Source organism: Trichoderma asperellum, chromosome 6 (assembly GCF_020647865.1).
Source record: "Trichoderma asperellum chromosome 6, complete sequence".
In the NCBI taxonomy this organism is placed as follows: Eukaryota; Fungi; Ascomycota; class Sordariomycetes; order Hypocreales; family Hypocreaceae; genus Trichoderma; species Trichoderma asperellum.
The window spans coordinates 3,365,726-3,380,602 of NC_089420.1; the positions used below are offsets into that span (position 1 = coordinate 3,365,726).

General features: G+C 46.7%; 9 protein-coding genes across 9 annotated transcripts; 4 read left to right on the forward strand and 5 right to left on the reverse strand.

Moving 5' to 3' along the window:
* Positions 1 to 202: 202 nt before the first annotated feature.
* Positions 203 to 1,669, reverse strand: TrAFT101_010539 (uncharacterized protein; the record flags this gene model as incomplete). The annotated part of the gene is made up of 1 exon (XM_024904564.2): positions 203 to 1,669. The coding sequence occupies one exon, from the start codon at positions 1,667 to 1,669 to the stop codon at positions 203 to 205; it is 1,467 nt and encodes a 488-aa protein (XP_024755368.2).
* A 621-nt stretch (positions 1,670 to 2,290) lies between these two features.
* On the forward strand, positions 2,291 to 3,423 carry TrAFT101_010540 (uncharacterized protein). Its single transcript, XM_024909007.2, has one exon. The coding sequence runs from the start codon at positions 2,398 to 2,400 to the stop codon at positions 3,337 to 3,339; it is 942 nt and encodes a 313-aa protein (XP_024755369.2). The 5' UTR covers positions 2,291 to 2,397; the 3' UTR covers positions 3,340 to 3,423.
* A 444-nt stretch (positions 3,424 to 3,867) lies between these two features.
* TrAFT101_010541 (uncharacterized protein) lies at positions 3,868 to 6,268 on the forward strand. Its single transcript, XM_066128995.1, has 6 exons — positions 3,868 to 3,993; positions 4,050 to 4,126; positions 4,217 to 4,376; positions 4,431 to 4,963; positions 5,028 to 5,165; positions 5,222 to 6,268. Exons 1-6 carry the CDS (start codon positions 3,904 to 3,906, stop codon positions 6,252 to 6,254), a joined length of 2,031 nt encoding a protein of 676 aa, XP_065985124.1. The 5' UTR covers positions 3,868 to 3,903; the 3' UTR covers positions 6,255 to 6,268.
* Positions 6,269 to 6,422: 154 nt separating this feature from the next.
* Positions 6,423 to 6,680, reverse strand: TrAFT101_010542 (uncharacterized protein; the record flags this gene model as incomplete). Its single annotated transcript, XM_024910335.2, has 1 exon — positions 6,423 to 6,680. The coding sequence occupies one exon, from the start codon at positions 6,678 to 6,680 to the stop codon at positions 6,423 to 6,425; it is 258 nt and encodes an 85-aa protein (XP_024755372.2).
* A 42-nt stretch (positions 6,681 to 6,722) lies between these two features.
* TrAFT101_010543 (uncharacterized protein) lies at positions 6,723 to 7,991 on the reverse strand (the record flags this gene model as incomplete). Its single annotated transcript, XM_066128996.1, has 1 exon — positions 6,723 to 7,991. One exon carries the CDS (start codon positions 7,989 to 7,991, stop codon positions 6,723 to 6,725), a length of 1,269 nt encoding a protein of 422 aa, XP_065985125.1.
* A 571-nt stretch (positions 7,992 to 8,562) lies between these two features.
* Positions 8,563 to 9,120, reverse strand: TrAFT101_010544 (uncharacterized protein; the record flags this gene model as incomplete). Its single annotated transcript, XM_066128997.1, has 1 exon — positions 8,563 to 9,120. One exon carries the CDS (start codon positions 9,118 to 9,120, stop codon positions 8,563 to 8,565), a length of 558 nt encoding a protein of 185 aa, XP_065985126.1.
* Positions 9,121 to 9,701: 581 nt separating this feature from the next.
* On the forward strand, positions 9,702 to 9,935 carry TrAFT101_010545 (uncharacterized protein; the record flags this gene model as incomplete). Its single annotated transcript, XM_066128998.1, has 1 exon — positions 9,702 to 9,935. The coding sequence occupies one exon, from the start codon at positions 9,702 to 9,704 to the stop codon at positions 9,933 to 9,935; it is 234 nt and encodes a 77-aa protein (XP_065985127.1).
* A 484-nt stretch (positions 9,936 to 10,419) lies between these two features.
* Positions 10,420 to 14,164, reverse strand: TrAFT101_010546 (uncharacterized protein). The gene is made up of 11 exons (XM_066128999.1): positions 12,724 to 14,164; positions 12,594 to 12,651; positions 12,169 to 12,446; positions 12,085 to 12,119; positions 11,897 to 12,032; positions 11,580 to 11,837; positions 11,491 to 11,522; positions 11,216 to 11,433; positions 10,947 to 11,158; positions 10,845 to 10,891; positions 10,420 to 10,774 (listed from the first exon to the last, which is right to left on the reverse strand). Exons 1-11 carry the CDS (start codon positions 12,733 to 12,735, stop codon positions 10,474 to 10,476), a joined length of 1,587 nt encoding a protein of 528 aa, XP_065985128.1. The 5' UTR covers positions 12,736 to 14,164; the 3' UTR covers positions 10,420 to 10,473.
* On the forward strand, positions 13,087 to 14,837 carry LGD1_2 (L-galactonate dehydratase; the record flags this gene model as incomplete). The annotated part of the gene is made up of 4 exons (XM_066129000.1): positions 13,087 to 13,345; positions 13,396 to 14,173; positions 14,249 to 14,470; positions 14,537 to 14,837. The coding sequence occupies exons 1-4, from the start codon at positions 13,255 to 13,257 to the stop codon at positions 14,835 to 14,837; spliced, it is 1,392 nt and encodes a 463-aa protein (XP_065985129.1). The 5' UTR covers positions 13,087 to 13,254.
* Between the last annotated feature and the right edge of the window lie 40 nt (positions 14,838 to 14,877).

The following is a 14,877-nucleotide window of genomic DNA, read 5'->3' on the forward strand; positions in this document are numbered from 1 at the left end:
TTTCCTACTGGGGATATTTTAAGATAATCCGAAATGGTAGCATATCTGACGTTGATGTAGTTAGAGAATCTCCAATCTTCTTAGCTTGTTGTCGAAGACTTGGGTTATTCAGGCCCTATAACACACCTACATAAGACTGTAGTTCCGCAAATGTAGCAAGTATATTACACTATCGGCCTTTGTTGAGAACATGTACACTCTCTCAGCTAATAGGATTCTTTGTTATACCCATCAACAGCTCACCCAATACACCGAGATCGCTGCAATCTTCAAGATTCAAAACTACTTCTTCAATCTTCCGTCTCCTTTCATCATCAATCACATTAGCCGTAATATTCCTCCACTTTTCAAGTATCTCATGATTGCTCATTGGGGGCAAAAGACTCTTAGCCACCTCCCTATCTACAACAATAGGATCCGTGCCCCTCAGCCAAACAGTCACTCGAGTACGCATTTTGCTAAACTCTTTGTTCAACTCGCACGTCGTTTTGCCAACTAGATCCCATACCACATCCCTCTCAATCATATGAGAAGAGAATTGTGCCGGAAGGACGGCATTATCAACAATGTATGTGGCCGCAACGTAGGCATTGCTCATTTGAGCCCCGGTTGCCGTTAGTGGCCGCTTTGCCTCCCAACCTCCATGCTCAAAAGCAGGCTTGCTTAATTCGATTAAGATACGCTCAATACTTTCTGTGTCGTTTAATAGTTCGGGGTAGAGGCTGCGAAGATCTGCTAAGCAGTCCACTGTGTTGTGTGTCCCAGCCATGCTCGCGTATGGCTTTATCGCAACGCCTTGCATCAGCCACTTTTGGCCAAGGTCTTTGGCGATTTCTTCAGTCTTGTACTGCGGCTCCATACTATTTCCACTGCTAAACTGCTTCAAAAACCCGCCATATTCACGCTCAAATACGCGCTTGATGCCCACATAGCCGGTCTGGGCTAGAAGAGCGCCTAGAAGACCGCTTCTTGCTGCGAAACCGTGCTGCATACGCTTCACTTCCGACTCAAACTGTGCAGACATCAGACCACCAGCCTGCGTGCATGCAATGCCAAAGGCATCTTCAATGGCACCAGCTGATAGTCCGAGGAACTTGCCCACAGCAGCTGCGGACGCAGGAGGACCAAAAACGGCGCCTGAATGCCATCCCATGGATAACATGTGAGGCCCGTGGAGAGCAAGTCCAACGCGAGGGCCAACCTCGAGTCCAGCAATATACGCAGTAATAAGATCTCGACCAGAATTGGTTGATGATGAGCCCGACTTCAACGATAGATGATCAGACACGGCGAACAGAGCAGGCAGGATGATGCTGTTGGAATGCAATGGAGCTCCAGTGTGCCAATCATCTAATTCAAATCCTTGAATGAACGAGCTATTTAACAAGGCGGCATTGAGAACATTGATTCGACGCTCGTAGCCAATGACGCCGGCAGAGCCTTCAGTGAGTTCCAGGTCCAACAGAGCTTTTGCTGCTTTTTCAGACCATGGCAAATGAGCGCCTACTAAGCCGCAAGCGATGCCGTCCAAGATGAAGTATTTAGCGCGGGTACGGAGATCCTCATTGATGTCGTCGTATGTAAGAGATGAGATCCAAGTGCAGAGCTGCCCTGTTGGACTTGATGGATCAGAAGGAACATCTGATGGCGTTGCTGTTGAATGAGTCATGATGGCAGATTGGAAGCGATGAAGAGATGATTTCTATACGGAAAATGCTATTACCATTATAAGAGAGGTTTTTGGCTGAGAAGCGTTATAAGATCTATTCATTTTATGCCTCTTTTTCGATCACGACGGTTTTCTACTGAGCATCACTACTGCTTTTTACAGGGTATCATAAGCGCGACACGGCAAAAATCGGCTCTTCAGTTGCACGGCGCCTCATCTTCTCCTTCGCCCCCAACAACGGTCAGGGTCGGCAATGGTCAATGTCGGCAGAAGATAGAATGGGGCGTTGCTCACGCTTCTATTGGCCGCTTCACAGCTCTCACACGAACTCAATAATAATGTAAAATCTTTAATCTCAAAGTTTCTACCACCAATCAATATGAGAGAGTGGGCTATGGACTGGACTTGAGCTACGACCGAAAGTTTCGGAGTTAGGTGTTAGTGTAAGTCATATCCGCTTGCCACAGCACAGGATATTTGGTTTTCGGCCGAAACTTGTCGCCCGAAATTCCTCAGCTCTTCTCCGTCAATGATCTATCTCAACGGATCTCAAAGTTCCGCTAATACCACCACCTAGCATGGCTCCCCCGATAGCTTTCGGACTTGGCTACGTCATGAAATGTAGCCACTGTATTGACTCTCGCATGAGATAATATATAATGAGCGTGTCCATACCGATTTTCTAGCAGAGATTTCTAATACATCATTAACATCATAACCTTGCCATAATGTCTGAGACAATCAAGACCATCAGCATCCCCAACATCGCTTGGGAGACTGCCGCTGATATCCACTTCCCACCCAACTTCAACGAGAGCAAAAAGTATCCCGCGGTGGTGTGTGCTCACCCGATTGGATCATGCAAGGAACAAACTGCGGGCAATGTCTATGGGAAAGCAATGGCAGAGCAAGGCTTCGTAGTTGTCGCCTTTGACGCATCTTTCCAGGGTGCTTCTGGCGGCAAGCCTCGCTTTATTGAAAACCCAGAGTTCCGCGTCTCGGACTTTCGTTTCGTCGTCGACTATATCCAGACTCTGCCTTATGTTGACGCCGATCGCATTGGCGTACTCGGCATCTGCGGTGGAGGAGGCTATGCTATCAACGCTGCCATGACGGATTACCGATTCAAGTGCTGTGTTGGTATTACTCCTGCAAACTTTGGCCGTCTCTCTCGTGAAGGGTTTGCCGGCTTCGACCCGGTTGGCGCTCTTGAAAAGATGGCTGCCCAGCGCACTGTTGAAGCCCAAGGTGGAGAGCGACTGGTGATTAATTACCTCCCGCCAACAGTTGAAGACGCCAAGAAAGCTACTACCGATATCGACATCCGCGAGGCCACCGAATACTACAAAACTAACCGGGGTCAGGCATCCAATGGCTGTACCAGCGGCCTATTCTCATTCAACAGCTCTGCCCTCACATGGGATGCTTTCAACCACGCGGAGGTACTCATGACTCGACCTCTGATGGTCGTAGTTGGTGACAAGCCAGGAGGATTCGGCGCTTACCGGGATGCTCACGAGATTCATGGCCGGGCAGCTTCGAAGGAGAAGCACATTGTGGTCCTCCCTGGAGTTTCGCACTACATGCTGTACGACAAGCCCGAGGCCGTTGAACCAGCACTCGAACAAGTTTTGCCTTTCTTGAAGAAGCACCTGGGTGATGCCAAATAGGCGGGTTTTGTTTTTTAGATTGAACTTTGAAAGATTTAAATACAGCGCTTGCATCAGTTGTTTTCTTGGCAACCTAAACAGGACATGGCTGCTGTATTTCTATATGTGATGTTAGTAGAATGTATAAAATTTCAGTACAAATGTGTATTGAATGGTACCTTTAATAAATATGTTTATATCCATGGGTATTGATGCTGTACATGTTGACTTGTAAAGTTCTGAGTTCGTCAGGGGCATATTTTATCAGCATAGCATGAATCAATGAATGGGAGGACTCCTGGCGAGCGAGCTGTAGCTATGGTTCATCATGAATACAAGACATTGCCACTCCACAAGGAACAAGTCGGGTATAAAGCCGTCACGAATCATCATCATCATGGTGTAAGTGAATACAAGACCTAAATTAGGTCCTGTGCTGGCTCCGGTCTTCGTTACCCGCAGATTACCCTTCCCAAGACATTCCTCGCGCCGCGACTCCAGCTTGAGAATTTTCAACCTCGAATTATTCCAGCAGCTTTATACCCAATTATAGTCATCTCTCTTTTGTATCTGGACTTCATAATAATGCGAACCCCGGCTAGCGGCAGACAGCAGGCGTTGAAGCGCAAGCGAGTGGTAACCTCTTGTTCGGAATGTTATCGCAGAAAGCAAAGGGTCGCGCACCTCTTCTCAAGTTTCAAAGATGTCCACCATATCTGATACTCTTTTAGTGTGATCGTAAAAGCCCATGCAATAACTGCTTAGCGCGCAATATTCCAAATAAATGCATATTCAATACTTTGCTGCCGTAAGTCGATTTCGGTGTCTGTCTGTCTACAATCAACTCTCCCTTGCCCAGCATCTGCTTCTACAATTGAATCTTAATGCTAGTGTTTAGGTCCCCGCCAGCAACTGAACAACAGCTACCAGGTCCAACAGCTCAAGCTGGCCCGAGCACAGCCCATTCAGTTGAGAGCGAAGGCGAAAATACTCAGGAAGCAGTGGATCTTGGGTATTCGCTGGTATCTGGTAGCAATGCCTTTGTGGCCTTGCAAGAGGTAAATACATGTAAGCCATGATACGACCGATAATCATTGACTAATCCATGCAAGGCCCTCGGAAATGAAGAATTTCAAGAGGTTTCAACGTCCTACAACGACGCCCCTCAGTTTACTTCATCGAAAAGAAATATCGATAGCTTTATTGCAAAGCTCCCCCCGAGAACTGTCATTGAAGCCTTGATTAGGTTATTTTTCGATGAAGTAAACTCCCACTACTTCATCCTTGAACATTTTTACTTCAATGACTTGTTTTCACGCTGGCCACCACAAGAAGGGATAGATCCTGTCAAGTATTTGAATTCCGTGCAGCTTTCAACGGAATTACGATACTTTCCCTCTGTACTTTTCCAAATCATTGCTCTCTCCCTGCAGTTCTTACCACCTGATTGGGATGTTTTATTTGGTACATCATATGAGCTTGCTACTTCACGCACGTATAGCGATCTTGGCGATGAGCTGCTATATCTTTTGGGGAGACCCGGGCTTGCCATAACTGCAGTTCAAGCGGATTTCCTGAGATCATCGTGGCTAAAGAACTGCGGGCGAGCAGTTGAAGCCTGGCATACGATTGGGCATGCCATTAGGTCGGTAAATCCCACGAGAAGTCTTTCAAGACATTCATACTAATTTTCCAACACTACTGGATAGACAGGCTCAGGAACTTGGACTGCATCGACAAAAAGACGTATATCAGTCAAATAAAAGTAATATTGAAGAAACGCTGAATGCGTTTTGGTACGAGCAAAACAAGAAGCGCTTATGGATTAATCTCTTTGTATGGGATGGGTAAGACTCTAAACAGTTTCATTCTTTTACTGTGCTTCATGACCTGACTCTTGTAGTTACGTGGCTATGATTCTAGGCCGCCCTCGAATGATTCACATGGACGACTGTGATACAACGCCTCCCATCGATTGCAGCATTCCTGGTGATCCCTCTACGGCTGTACCAATGACAGTGCGCCTCGAAGATAGCCCTAACATCTCCACAGCCTCAGCGCCTCTTTTTCGTTATGCTCTCGCTTGCAAAGTACATGAGATGCGAGCTGTCAAAGCCGATCGTCCTCGTCCAAAAGATTATTCTGTTGTCCAAAAGCTCCACAACGACATAATATCGCTGGTGGAAACATTGCCCGCTTTTTTGAGGCAGAAGAGTCCAGACACTACCTGGGACCAGGATCATCCATATCTGCCGCAGCTCCGTGAAGAATTACAAGTCATGGCAAATTTGTTTCTCATGACATTACACCGGCCGCACATCATTTCTAATTTGGAGAGCCGAAAAGCTGCTTTGCAAGCTTCACTTGAGACGCTTGGTTGCCAGCTGATCTCCTTTTCACATGCCAAACAGCATCAATATCATCTATTTGGACTGGCGTTCTATACCATCGAAGCTTCACTTCTTATCTCCATCATCATGATTTTATTCCCGCCACAGAACTATGAGATTAAACAAAAGGTCAGCCACAGCCTTCAACAAGCAATCGAGAGCCTCTCAGAAATGAGGCCTTTCAACCCAATGGCTGCGTCGGGCTTAGATATCATTCAACATTGCTATCAAAGGATTAAGACAACGATTGAGTCACCCAGCAGTGTATCTGATGCAAGAACAGCTGCGTATGAGACTCCGGTCAATATCTTCAATAGTCTAATGGGTGATCTCAACCAAGAAGATCTTTTTCAACCCCTAAGCTCGCAAGCCGCGTCTTCCCAACCCAACCTAACTTCAGAACAGGCCTCTTCAATGAGTTTTGCGTCGACATTTCCAGACAGCTTCAATCAAACATACTGGCTGGATCAATTGAGTGTTATTGATCCATTCATTTCAGATCAGGACTCTGGTAATCTCTGGGAAAACTTCTTGTTTGATTCGTAGATACATCAAATCACCGAGGATAGTAAATAATTGATACGTTTCACTTTTGGTTGGTCTTTACGTAAAATTTGATTACTTCGGCCGTCTACCTAAGGTATACCTGCCATGTACTCCTCAATACCCTCCAAGATGGTAGCGTTGTCTACCTCCTCTCTCGCTACATCAACCTCAATTCTCCTCAAATCTCTTCACGATAGCTTCCATGAAAGACTGGATGTCTTTCAGGATGGCAGCGTGGTCTGCCTCTGACTTGCTGAGAACTGCTTGAACAACAGGTTCAATAACGGCTTGAATCCCAGCCTTGAGCTCAGTTTTGAGCTTGGCTATTTCAGAGACTGTCTTCGCAGTGTTGTCGGAGGTATCTTGTTGGAGTTTGTCTACTTTCCCAACGAGACGGAAATGGTCCTTCTCCATCACGAACTTCATGTCTGAAATGCTTTTCATGACGTCCTCATTCCATTGCGAGGATTAATTGTCTGTAGTAGACGAATTCTCGTTGCTAGACGTCTCCTCTGCATTGCTAGTATTGACAGACGTTGATGCTGGAGTCGGGGAGTTTGTCGATCGGGCGCATTCAAAGCTAGTTGCGATGTCCCATTCCGGCGTGCTCTGCGAAATTGTGCTTATCGACGTCATATTCGCTTCTTGGTTCACTGGGCATGCGCCCCCGATTTCAGCGTCAGGAGCGCTCATCTCTTGCCGAGATCCATCGGTAGAGGTTGCCTCTGCTGGCATGTTGCTGGTACCTTGGTCACTTGAGGTATTCGCCTGGGCCCAGTTGCACTCCCTCACCTCACTCAGGAACGAGTTTTGGGATGCTGGCCGAGGTATGGCGTAGTTGGCGAATAGTCTTTCCGGGGCGCTGAGTCTTCCGAACAAGGGCTGAGAGGCGCCAAGGTTCTCAGACGATCCCTGAAGGCCACCCTGGCGCGTAAACAAACCCGGATCAACAGAACGGTTTGCGCCGATGATCTCATCCAAGAGGTGAGCTGCCGAAGTCTCGACCTTTACGGACGACGTCTCCTGGGCGTTGCGGGGGGGCAACGTACGCGGAGTACTGGTATCCGTCATGGGAGCCTCCTCAAATTTGGCCTGCTTTCTAGCACGAGGTTGTGCATGAGGCTTTGTAGGGGCACTGGCTTGGTCCATATCTTCTGCAGCCTCGTTAGATCTCTTACGCGTTACTGGGGGCGTATAGACATTGGAGGTCTCGCCGTCGGCTGACGTTGGGAGGATGTGTGATTGTTTAGGGTAGATTCGGAAGTATTCTTCCGAGAAGTCTTGCACAACTCTTGTGCCAAATCGTTTTCTAACGGCTTCATGATACTTATCCGGGAGCTTGTAGCTGTAAAGGGCGTTTAGAATGAGAAAATTCGCCCAGCTGATGGATTCAGGTGTGAAGTTCCTTTCCTGGGCTTTTCGATACAGACGGTGAGATGCTCCAGACGTTCTGGCGCTTGCGGTTTTGAGGTATTTGCCGCTCTCTATGATTTCAACCATATCCAGCTGATCGTCAGCGGTCATTCTCGTGGCTTGAGAGTAATACGCGTTTAAAACAGCGATGGTATCTTCGTAGTCGGGTGTACCAAAGGTAAGGTCGTATGGGTAGTCATTCGGGATGTTGATGTCCGCAAAAGTCAACTTCTTTGGCTTTGGGAAGACAGGGGATGTCATCGATGGTAACACAACAGCAGGAGGACCTGTCATAGGCGAGCTTGCCACTGGAGGCGACGACATCTTGTCGTGATACGTGGTGGTGCTGATGGTGACGAACTTCAAGAGAGATGGTGGAAGTAAAAGGCGAAGTTTTTCGAACGCAAAGGAAAGGGAAAGAAGAAAACAATCATGCATGCATTAAGGCGGTGAATGAAATTCTGCAGAACATTAAACATTATTTAAAATAAACAGAAACTGTAATGCCAGGTGGTGAGCAGCTGTTTAGTATAAGTCGACAGCTGGCATTGGGAAGATTTGGTGTTGTCATGCAAAGCGAGGCAGTGTCTGTTGTTTTTGGAACTTATATTATAAACCGTCGCTAAAATTATATGCAATGTAGTATAGCAAAGTGAAACTCTATATGGTTGTGATGGAATATACAAGACGCCGGGAGATCCATTAAATAGGTATTGTCTTCTTTAATTAAAGTCAGAGTATCAGTTACTTTTACATATAGCTACCCATGTGAGCATGTATTCTCGTAGTTAAGAAAGCTAGTGTCCTCTACTGTCATACAAGGAAAAAAAAAGTCCTATCCTCTTATTACTTATGTTTCCGCAAATCCTTTATAGCAAAGCCATTCCTTCATATACTAATGGACTTCATTCTTAAACTTCTTTTCTTCATCCATGTTTGACCTAACCTCTTGCATAAATTGACGCACCTCCTCCTTGAATCTAGTATCCTCGGCTCTGGTCGTTGCATCTTTCCCTAACATTATATCATTTAGGTCTATTAATTTATCCATTTTCGACTTTACCTCAGACATTGCTAAATCTTGCGATAACTTATTCATAATGTCTTCATCGGTAAACTTTGATTCAAAAATTTGGAGTGCAGTGGAATGCTCCGGACGGCTTATGGGAGTCGGCGGCACCTGCAGATTTGCAATTGTTAAAGGCTCTTCTGTTACTGAACTTGTAAGTCTCTTTACAGCGTGATCGATATCGAATCCTTTATTCTGGCGATGTCTCTGTATATTCCTGCGCAGAACTTGTCTGATCAGTGCTTCGCTCCAGTGCTCGTTATTTAGTGCTTTAGGGCAACTTTCCAAGCCCTTGTCTGGATTAAGCCGCTCAGCAAGGCGTCTGGCGTCTTCAAGATCTCTGCGCAATTGATCTCTAGTTCGACGAGATGCTGGAGTAGCCATAATAACGCAGTCAAGTTGCATGCGCTGACAACGTGTACAAGAGTTGGGAGGCTCGGCATCACATTTGGATTCAATCTCGTGCTTTGTCGACGCTTTGCTTCGCGGGGCACATTGCTGGAGGTGTCGTTTGGTATGGCGCATTCAAATGAATTGGGATTTGCCCCCCTCGTTTCGACGCTTTGGAGCCATTGTACTGGTTCAAGAACAGTATTTATCTTAAAAATGTCTTTCAATGTCTTTGAAACGATCTTTGTCTATAAGAAAAAGAAGTAGCAGAAGTAGCAGAAGTAGCAGAAGTAGCAGAAGTGGAGGAAGTAGAGGAAGAAAAGTCTTTCCACTGAGTTTGAGATTATCTGCGCCCCCACCCGCCTGTAACTAGGACACAACCGCCCATGACTGCTTTATGGACACGCACCATCAGCCACCGTCCTCTATAGGAATTCTTCGTTATAGAATGAAGAGATCAATATCAAGATAAACCGGAGACTTGTATCATTATTACCCACAACAACACATACAACAGCAACAGTTGACGACGACGTCTGTGAATACGCTCCAAATTCTCTTGACCTGGCTACATCATGTCGAACAACACATTCACGTTCAAGCTCGACCCATCCAGCCTCCCACAGCTCACCAGCCGGGGAGACAACTATGCTAAATGGAAGGCAGCGTGGACTATTGCCTTTCGGTTTGCAGAACTCTGGGGAATTGTTGAAAACACTAATCCACGTCCCATTATGTCAACACCCGCTGTAACGGAACAGACCGCCCTTCTCACCCAATGGTCCAAAGAGGATAACAGGCTATGGTGATTATGTCTGCGGTGCACCCAGACATCGTCATGCTGGTGACAACAGCAGCATCAGCACACCAAGCATGGACAACCTTACAAGACCGCTTTGATCGAGACACAGTCCATTCAACAATACACCAATTTCGTCAACTAACCTCCATGCGATATAAAAGTACATATGTAGAGTGTCATAACATACAGAATTGGCCTTTGCTCTTCCTGGGACATTACATGACCCCCGCCGCGACAGTCAATCCCGGCAAATGTAACATTGTTCTTTGCTAAAGTTGAAGATCTGACTTCACCGCGACGCCGTTCAGCTATAGTCTAACTAAAATTTGTCAAAATGGTGGACGTCGTAAATGTACGCAGGAACCAAAAGTCGATTTCACATAAGCCCGATGAACGCATGGGGCAATAAAAGCAACAAGTAGTAGTGTAAAAATGTTTAACAGGCAGTATAAAAACTAATCAGGGCATATTTGTAAATGTATATTTAAAAAGCAGCTTTATACATTAATCATCCGAGTATACTGTCCCAAGCATCATCTCAGCATCTACTCCTTCTCATGCCCAAGACCACCACCCTCAGCCACATCCTCCACCTGGTTAATCTTATCCTTTGAAACAATACCGTCCTCATCAAACACAGTAAGCGCCTCGCCATGCTCAAGATCTCTCTTGAACAGCGCCCCAATCTTGGTAGCCTCGCGATCAAGAAACGTCCACGGCGAGCGTCCCTTTGTGAACAAAAAGTCCATCTCTTCAAGCGTTTTCCCAGCAGATTCAGGGTAGAAGAGGAAGACGACGATGCTCATGAGGTAGCACAAGGCCATGAATATGATGTAAAGTTTCCAGCTATTTTTCATTATACACATCAGCATATGTGTAAAACTTCTGCAAGTAAGATAGAAGAGAGTATACTGACCTGATCTTTGCCATTGCCGTAGGGATATACAAGGCAAACCAGAAATTCTATGCTGCATCAGTTTTTGAAGCTCCAATGGCAACTTCTTCATATACAACTTACGACAAACCAATTCGTAGCAGTCGTCATGGACGTGGCGCGACCGCGCATGCTCATGCTGAATATCTCAGGCGGATACACCCAGGCGACGCAAGCCCACGTAATTGCAAATACCGCAACATATATGTACACAAAAGCAATAATTGTGCGTGATGCAGCCGCGTTTGTGAAATCGAAATTTGTTTTTTGCGTAAGTGAATCGTAGACGGGGTTACCTGACAGAGAATACAGTTAGCAAGAGACATTGACGACGAGGAGTCAAGGCAACGTACCCTCCGCTTTCATGAGAATGCCGATAATCATCATCGAGATACCCATCCCAATACCACCAATGACCATAGGCATTCTCCGACCCCATTTGTCCATATAATACATGTTTGGGTAAGTGAAGACGTTGAGAACAACACCCTGGAGTCCGTTTGCCAGGAGAGATGAAGAAGTCGCACCGAGGCCGGCCTGCTGGAAGAGGAAGACCGCGTAATACATGATCCTATCTCAGGTCAGAGAAAAGCATTGGGCTACAACCAAATGAATAATGGAAACTTACACATTGATACCTGTCATCGATTGCCAGAATTGCTTTTTCTTGTTAGTTCTTTAATCTTCAATGGCAGAGCCTTTGGGGGGTAACCATACAACTCCAATGCCAATCCACATACGGCGTCTGTGCGTTCCAAGTAGCATGTCAAAGTAGCTAGGCGGTGGATGGTTCTTTTCGTAGGAGATCTTGGCCACAATCTCAGCCAGCTCAGCTTGCACATACGGATCGTTTACGTCTCCCCCGGCGTGAACCTGTGCAAGCACTTGCAGCGCCTCTTCCTGCCTGTCTTTTTGAACAAGCCATCTGGGGGATTCGGGCATGAACCACATGGTGATGTGCAGAGCCACCGTTGCCTATGTCCCATTAGTTGCTCTTTCTGCAAAGCAATTGACAGCTGCTTGGAATAACTCACAATCATCTGTAGTCCCATCGGAAGTCTCCACGCCGCGCTGCCGTTGATATGGCTTGTTCCGAATTGAATCCAAAACGCGATTAGAATGCCAAAGTTGACAAAACATTGGAAAACACTAATGATACGGCCGCGAATCCTGTAAACCCGTTAATGAGAGCTTAATAGCAAAAGAGAAAGTGTCAACATACTCTCGAGGCGCAATCTCGCTTTGGTACATGGTAACCTGTCTCCATTAGCAGCAATCCATAACACAAAGCCAATTCTCTCCTTACCATCATTGTCAAACATCCGTTTCCAAGCCCATTAATGACTCTCCCCGCAACAAGAGCCTCAACATTGTTGGCCGCGGCAGAGATGGCACAGCCAATGGTGAAAATCGCAGAGCCCAGTAAGATTGTCTTCCTTCGGCCCAGCCTGTCTGCAAGGAACGCGCCCGTTAAGAGAGAGCCCGCAAAGGCTCCGGCCAAGATGGACGCAGTGATTCCTCCTTGGCGAAAATTGCTGGGATGTTTGAAGTAGTTCAAGAACTGTGGCATTGCCAGGATGCCGCCTAGTTGTGTTGTTAGTTGGCATGGAGCCAAGTTATCTGTTTTGTGATTTTGCGATCCAACTCACTCATTGAGCCCGTGTCCTAAAATGGCAAACGTTAGTTAGTTGTGGGTTTTCCTTAGTTACGAAGCTTGTTATATAACTGGACTCACATATCCAAAGGCCAAACCTCCGGTACATGGCGCAATGCCATAAAAGTAAACAGCCTATGATAGCGGAGTTAGCATCTTATTCTCACCGCACTTCATAATATCGCAAAGACCAAGAAACACACTCACCTTTCTCACCATGTTGACATAAGCATTCACTCAAAATATTTAACAACTCCTTATCTCTCTCTCATCTCATATCAAGACCCATCATGATCATCACCAGCTCAATTATATACCAAAAAGAGCCAAGGCAGAAATAACCGAAAACCCGGTGTGAGTGCCACGATTGGATAGCTTCACTGGATTTTTCCCCAGACTCCACACCGCGCAAATCCCCAAATCTGGGGAAGCTAGTTGGACCCGTCGGCTGACTAGCCGAGAACAAAAGAGGAGATCACCAACAAACAAACCACTAGCAATTTCTCCGATAACCAAAATGCAACTTCAGCCGCCGGGTCTTTCAAGTAGCCGAATTACCGGCGAAAGCGACATGATTGGTGCTTCAGCGTTGTAAAAGCGATAGCTCAACCATTATATCGCAGCGTAGCTTCGTAAAATAAGTGAGATATAAGTATTCCAGAGGCCCGGCGGTTTTTTATCTGCTTCCTTTGTTGTTTTACAACTATAGTTCACGATACCAGCAGTAAAAAAATCACAATGGCACCCTCACGGACCGACACCACCAGCAGCTTTGTGGGCTCTCACTCGACAGCTTCAGAAGTCAAGATCACAGGATTTGAAGCTCATGGTAAGAATATCTCGTCATCGCACATGTCTTTCAAAGCTCACTAGAAGCAGACCTGAGATTTCCCACCAGTCTGGATCTCTCTGGCTCAGATGCCATGAACCCAGGCCCCAACTACAGCGCGGCATACATCATTCTCCAAACCAACACAGATCTACAAGGCCATGGCTTCGCATTCACCATTGGTCGTGGCAACAACCTATGCACAGCCGCAGCCGAGATGATTGCCGAGCGGCTCGTCGGAAAGACGCTCGCGGAACTAACACAGAACATGGGGCAGACCTGGCGGCATCTGGTGTCCGACTCACAGCTCCGTTGGGTCGGCCCAGAAAAAGGCGTCATTCACCTCGGTCTTAGCACGTGCGTCAACGCTGTCTGGGATCTCTGGGGTCGATATCTGAACAAGCCGGTCTGGAAGATTGTCGCCGACATGACGCCGGAAGAATTTGTCAACTGCATTGATTTCCGGTACATTGTCGACGCCATCACTCCGGAAGAAGCCATTGCGCTGCTGCGTGAGCAGGAAAAGACCAAAGCTGCACGGCTGGAGGAAGCACGCATCAGTAGGGCCGTGCCGGCATACACAACGCAGGCGGGCTGGCTGGGCTTTTCTGATGAAAAGATGGTGCAGTTGATCAAGTCGAATCTTGCTCTCGGCATGGATAAATTCAAGTTCAAAGTTGGTGGTAACTTGGAAGACGATATACGCCGATTGCAGATTGCTCGTGATACTATTGGATACGACCGCATGCTTATGGTTGACGCCAACCAAGTGTGGAGCGTACCGGATGCAATCGAGTACATGCTGCAACTTGTCAAGTATAAGCCACTGTAAGTTAAATACTCTCAGTTTATATGTTCGGCATGTCATAAGCAAGCAATGCTAATATAAACTTCCTTATCAAGATTCATCGAAGAGCCGACTTCGCCTGATGATATCCTCGGCCACGCCGCGATCAGAAGGGCTTTGAAGCCACATGGGGTCGGCGTAGCTACCGGCGAGCACTGCCAAAACCGCGTCATGTTCAAGCAGCTGCTCCAGGCCGGATCAATCGACTATTGCCAAATCGATGCTTGCAGATTAGGCGGTGTTAACGAAGTCATGGCTGTTCTGCTAATGGCAAAGAAGTAAGTCATGATAAATGAACTACACACCAATAACCCCCTCATTCACATATCTAATCAATCCGGCAGATTCAACGTCCCAATTGTACCCCACAGCGGAGGCATTGGCCTCAACGAATACACGCAGCACCTCGCTTTAATAAACTATTTATGCGTAGCGGGGGAAAAGAGTCTGCTAGAACACATCAACTCGTTTCGTGAAGTCTTGACAAACCCTTGTCAGACCAAGGACGGCCATTTCGTCACACCAAACGAGCCAGGATACAGCGTAGAGTATACACCCGATGCGATTGAGAAGTACACATACCCTTCGGGCAGCTTCTGGAAGAGTGAGCAGGGACAGGCGATCATAAACGAACCAAAGATATAATTAGACATTTTGTATAGATAATAAATAATAGGCGGGGTAT

What these genes read in the sequence shown, in the direction of transcription:
- TrAFT101_010546 (XM_066128999.1), bottom strand. An exon ending in TTTGGCCTTTGGATATGTGA is followed by an intron (nt 12,447 to 12,593) that starts GTCCAGTTATAT and finishes CAACACAACTAG; the next exon opens with GCGGCATCCTGGCAATGCCA. An exon ending in AGCGAGATTGCGCCTCGAGA is followed by an intron (nt 12,033 to 12,084) that starts GTATGTTGACAC and finishes ACGGGTTTACAG; the next exon opens with GATTCGCGGCCGTATCATTA.
- TrAFT101_010541 (XM_066128995.1), top strand. Translation starts at nt 3,904, where the DNA reads ATGCGAACCCCGGCTAGCGGCAGACAGCAGGCGTTGAAGCGCAAGCGA. An exon ending in ACGATTGGGCATGCCATTAG is followed by an intron (nt 4,964 to 5,027) that starts GTCGGTAAATCC and finishes ACTACTGGATAG; the next exon opens with ACAGGCTCAGGAACTTGGAC. An exon ending in AATCTCTTTGTATGGGATGG is followed by an intron (nt 5,166 to 5,221) that starts GTAAGACTCTAA and finishes TGACTCTTGTAG; the next exon opens with TTACGTGGCTATGATTCTAG.
- TrAFT101_010540 (XM_024909007.2), top strand. Translation starts at nt 2,398, where the DNA reads ATGTCTGAGACAATCAAGACCATCAGCATCCCCAACATCGCTTGGGAG.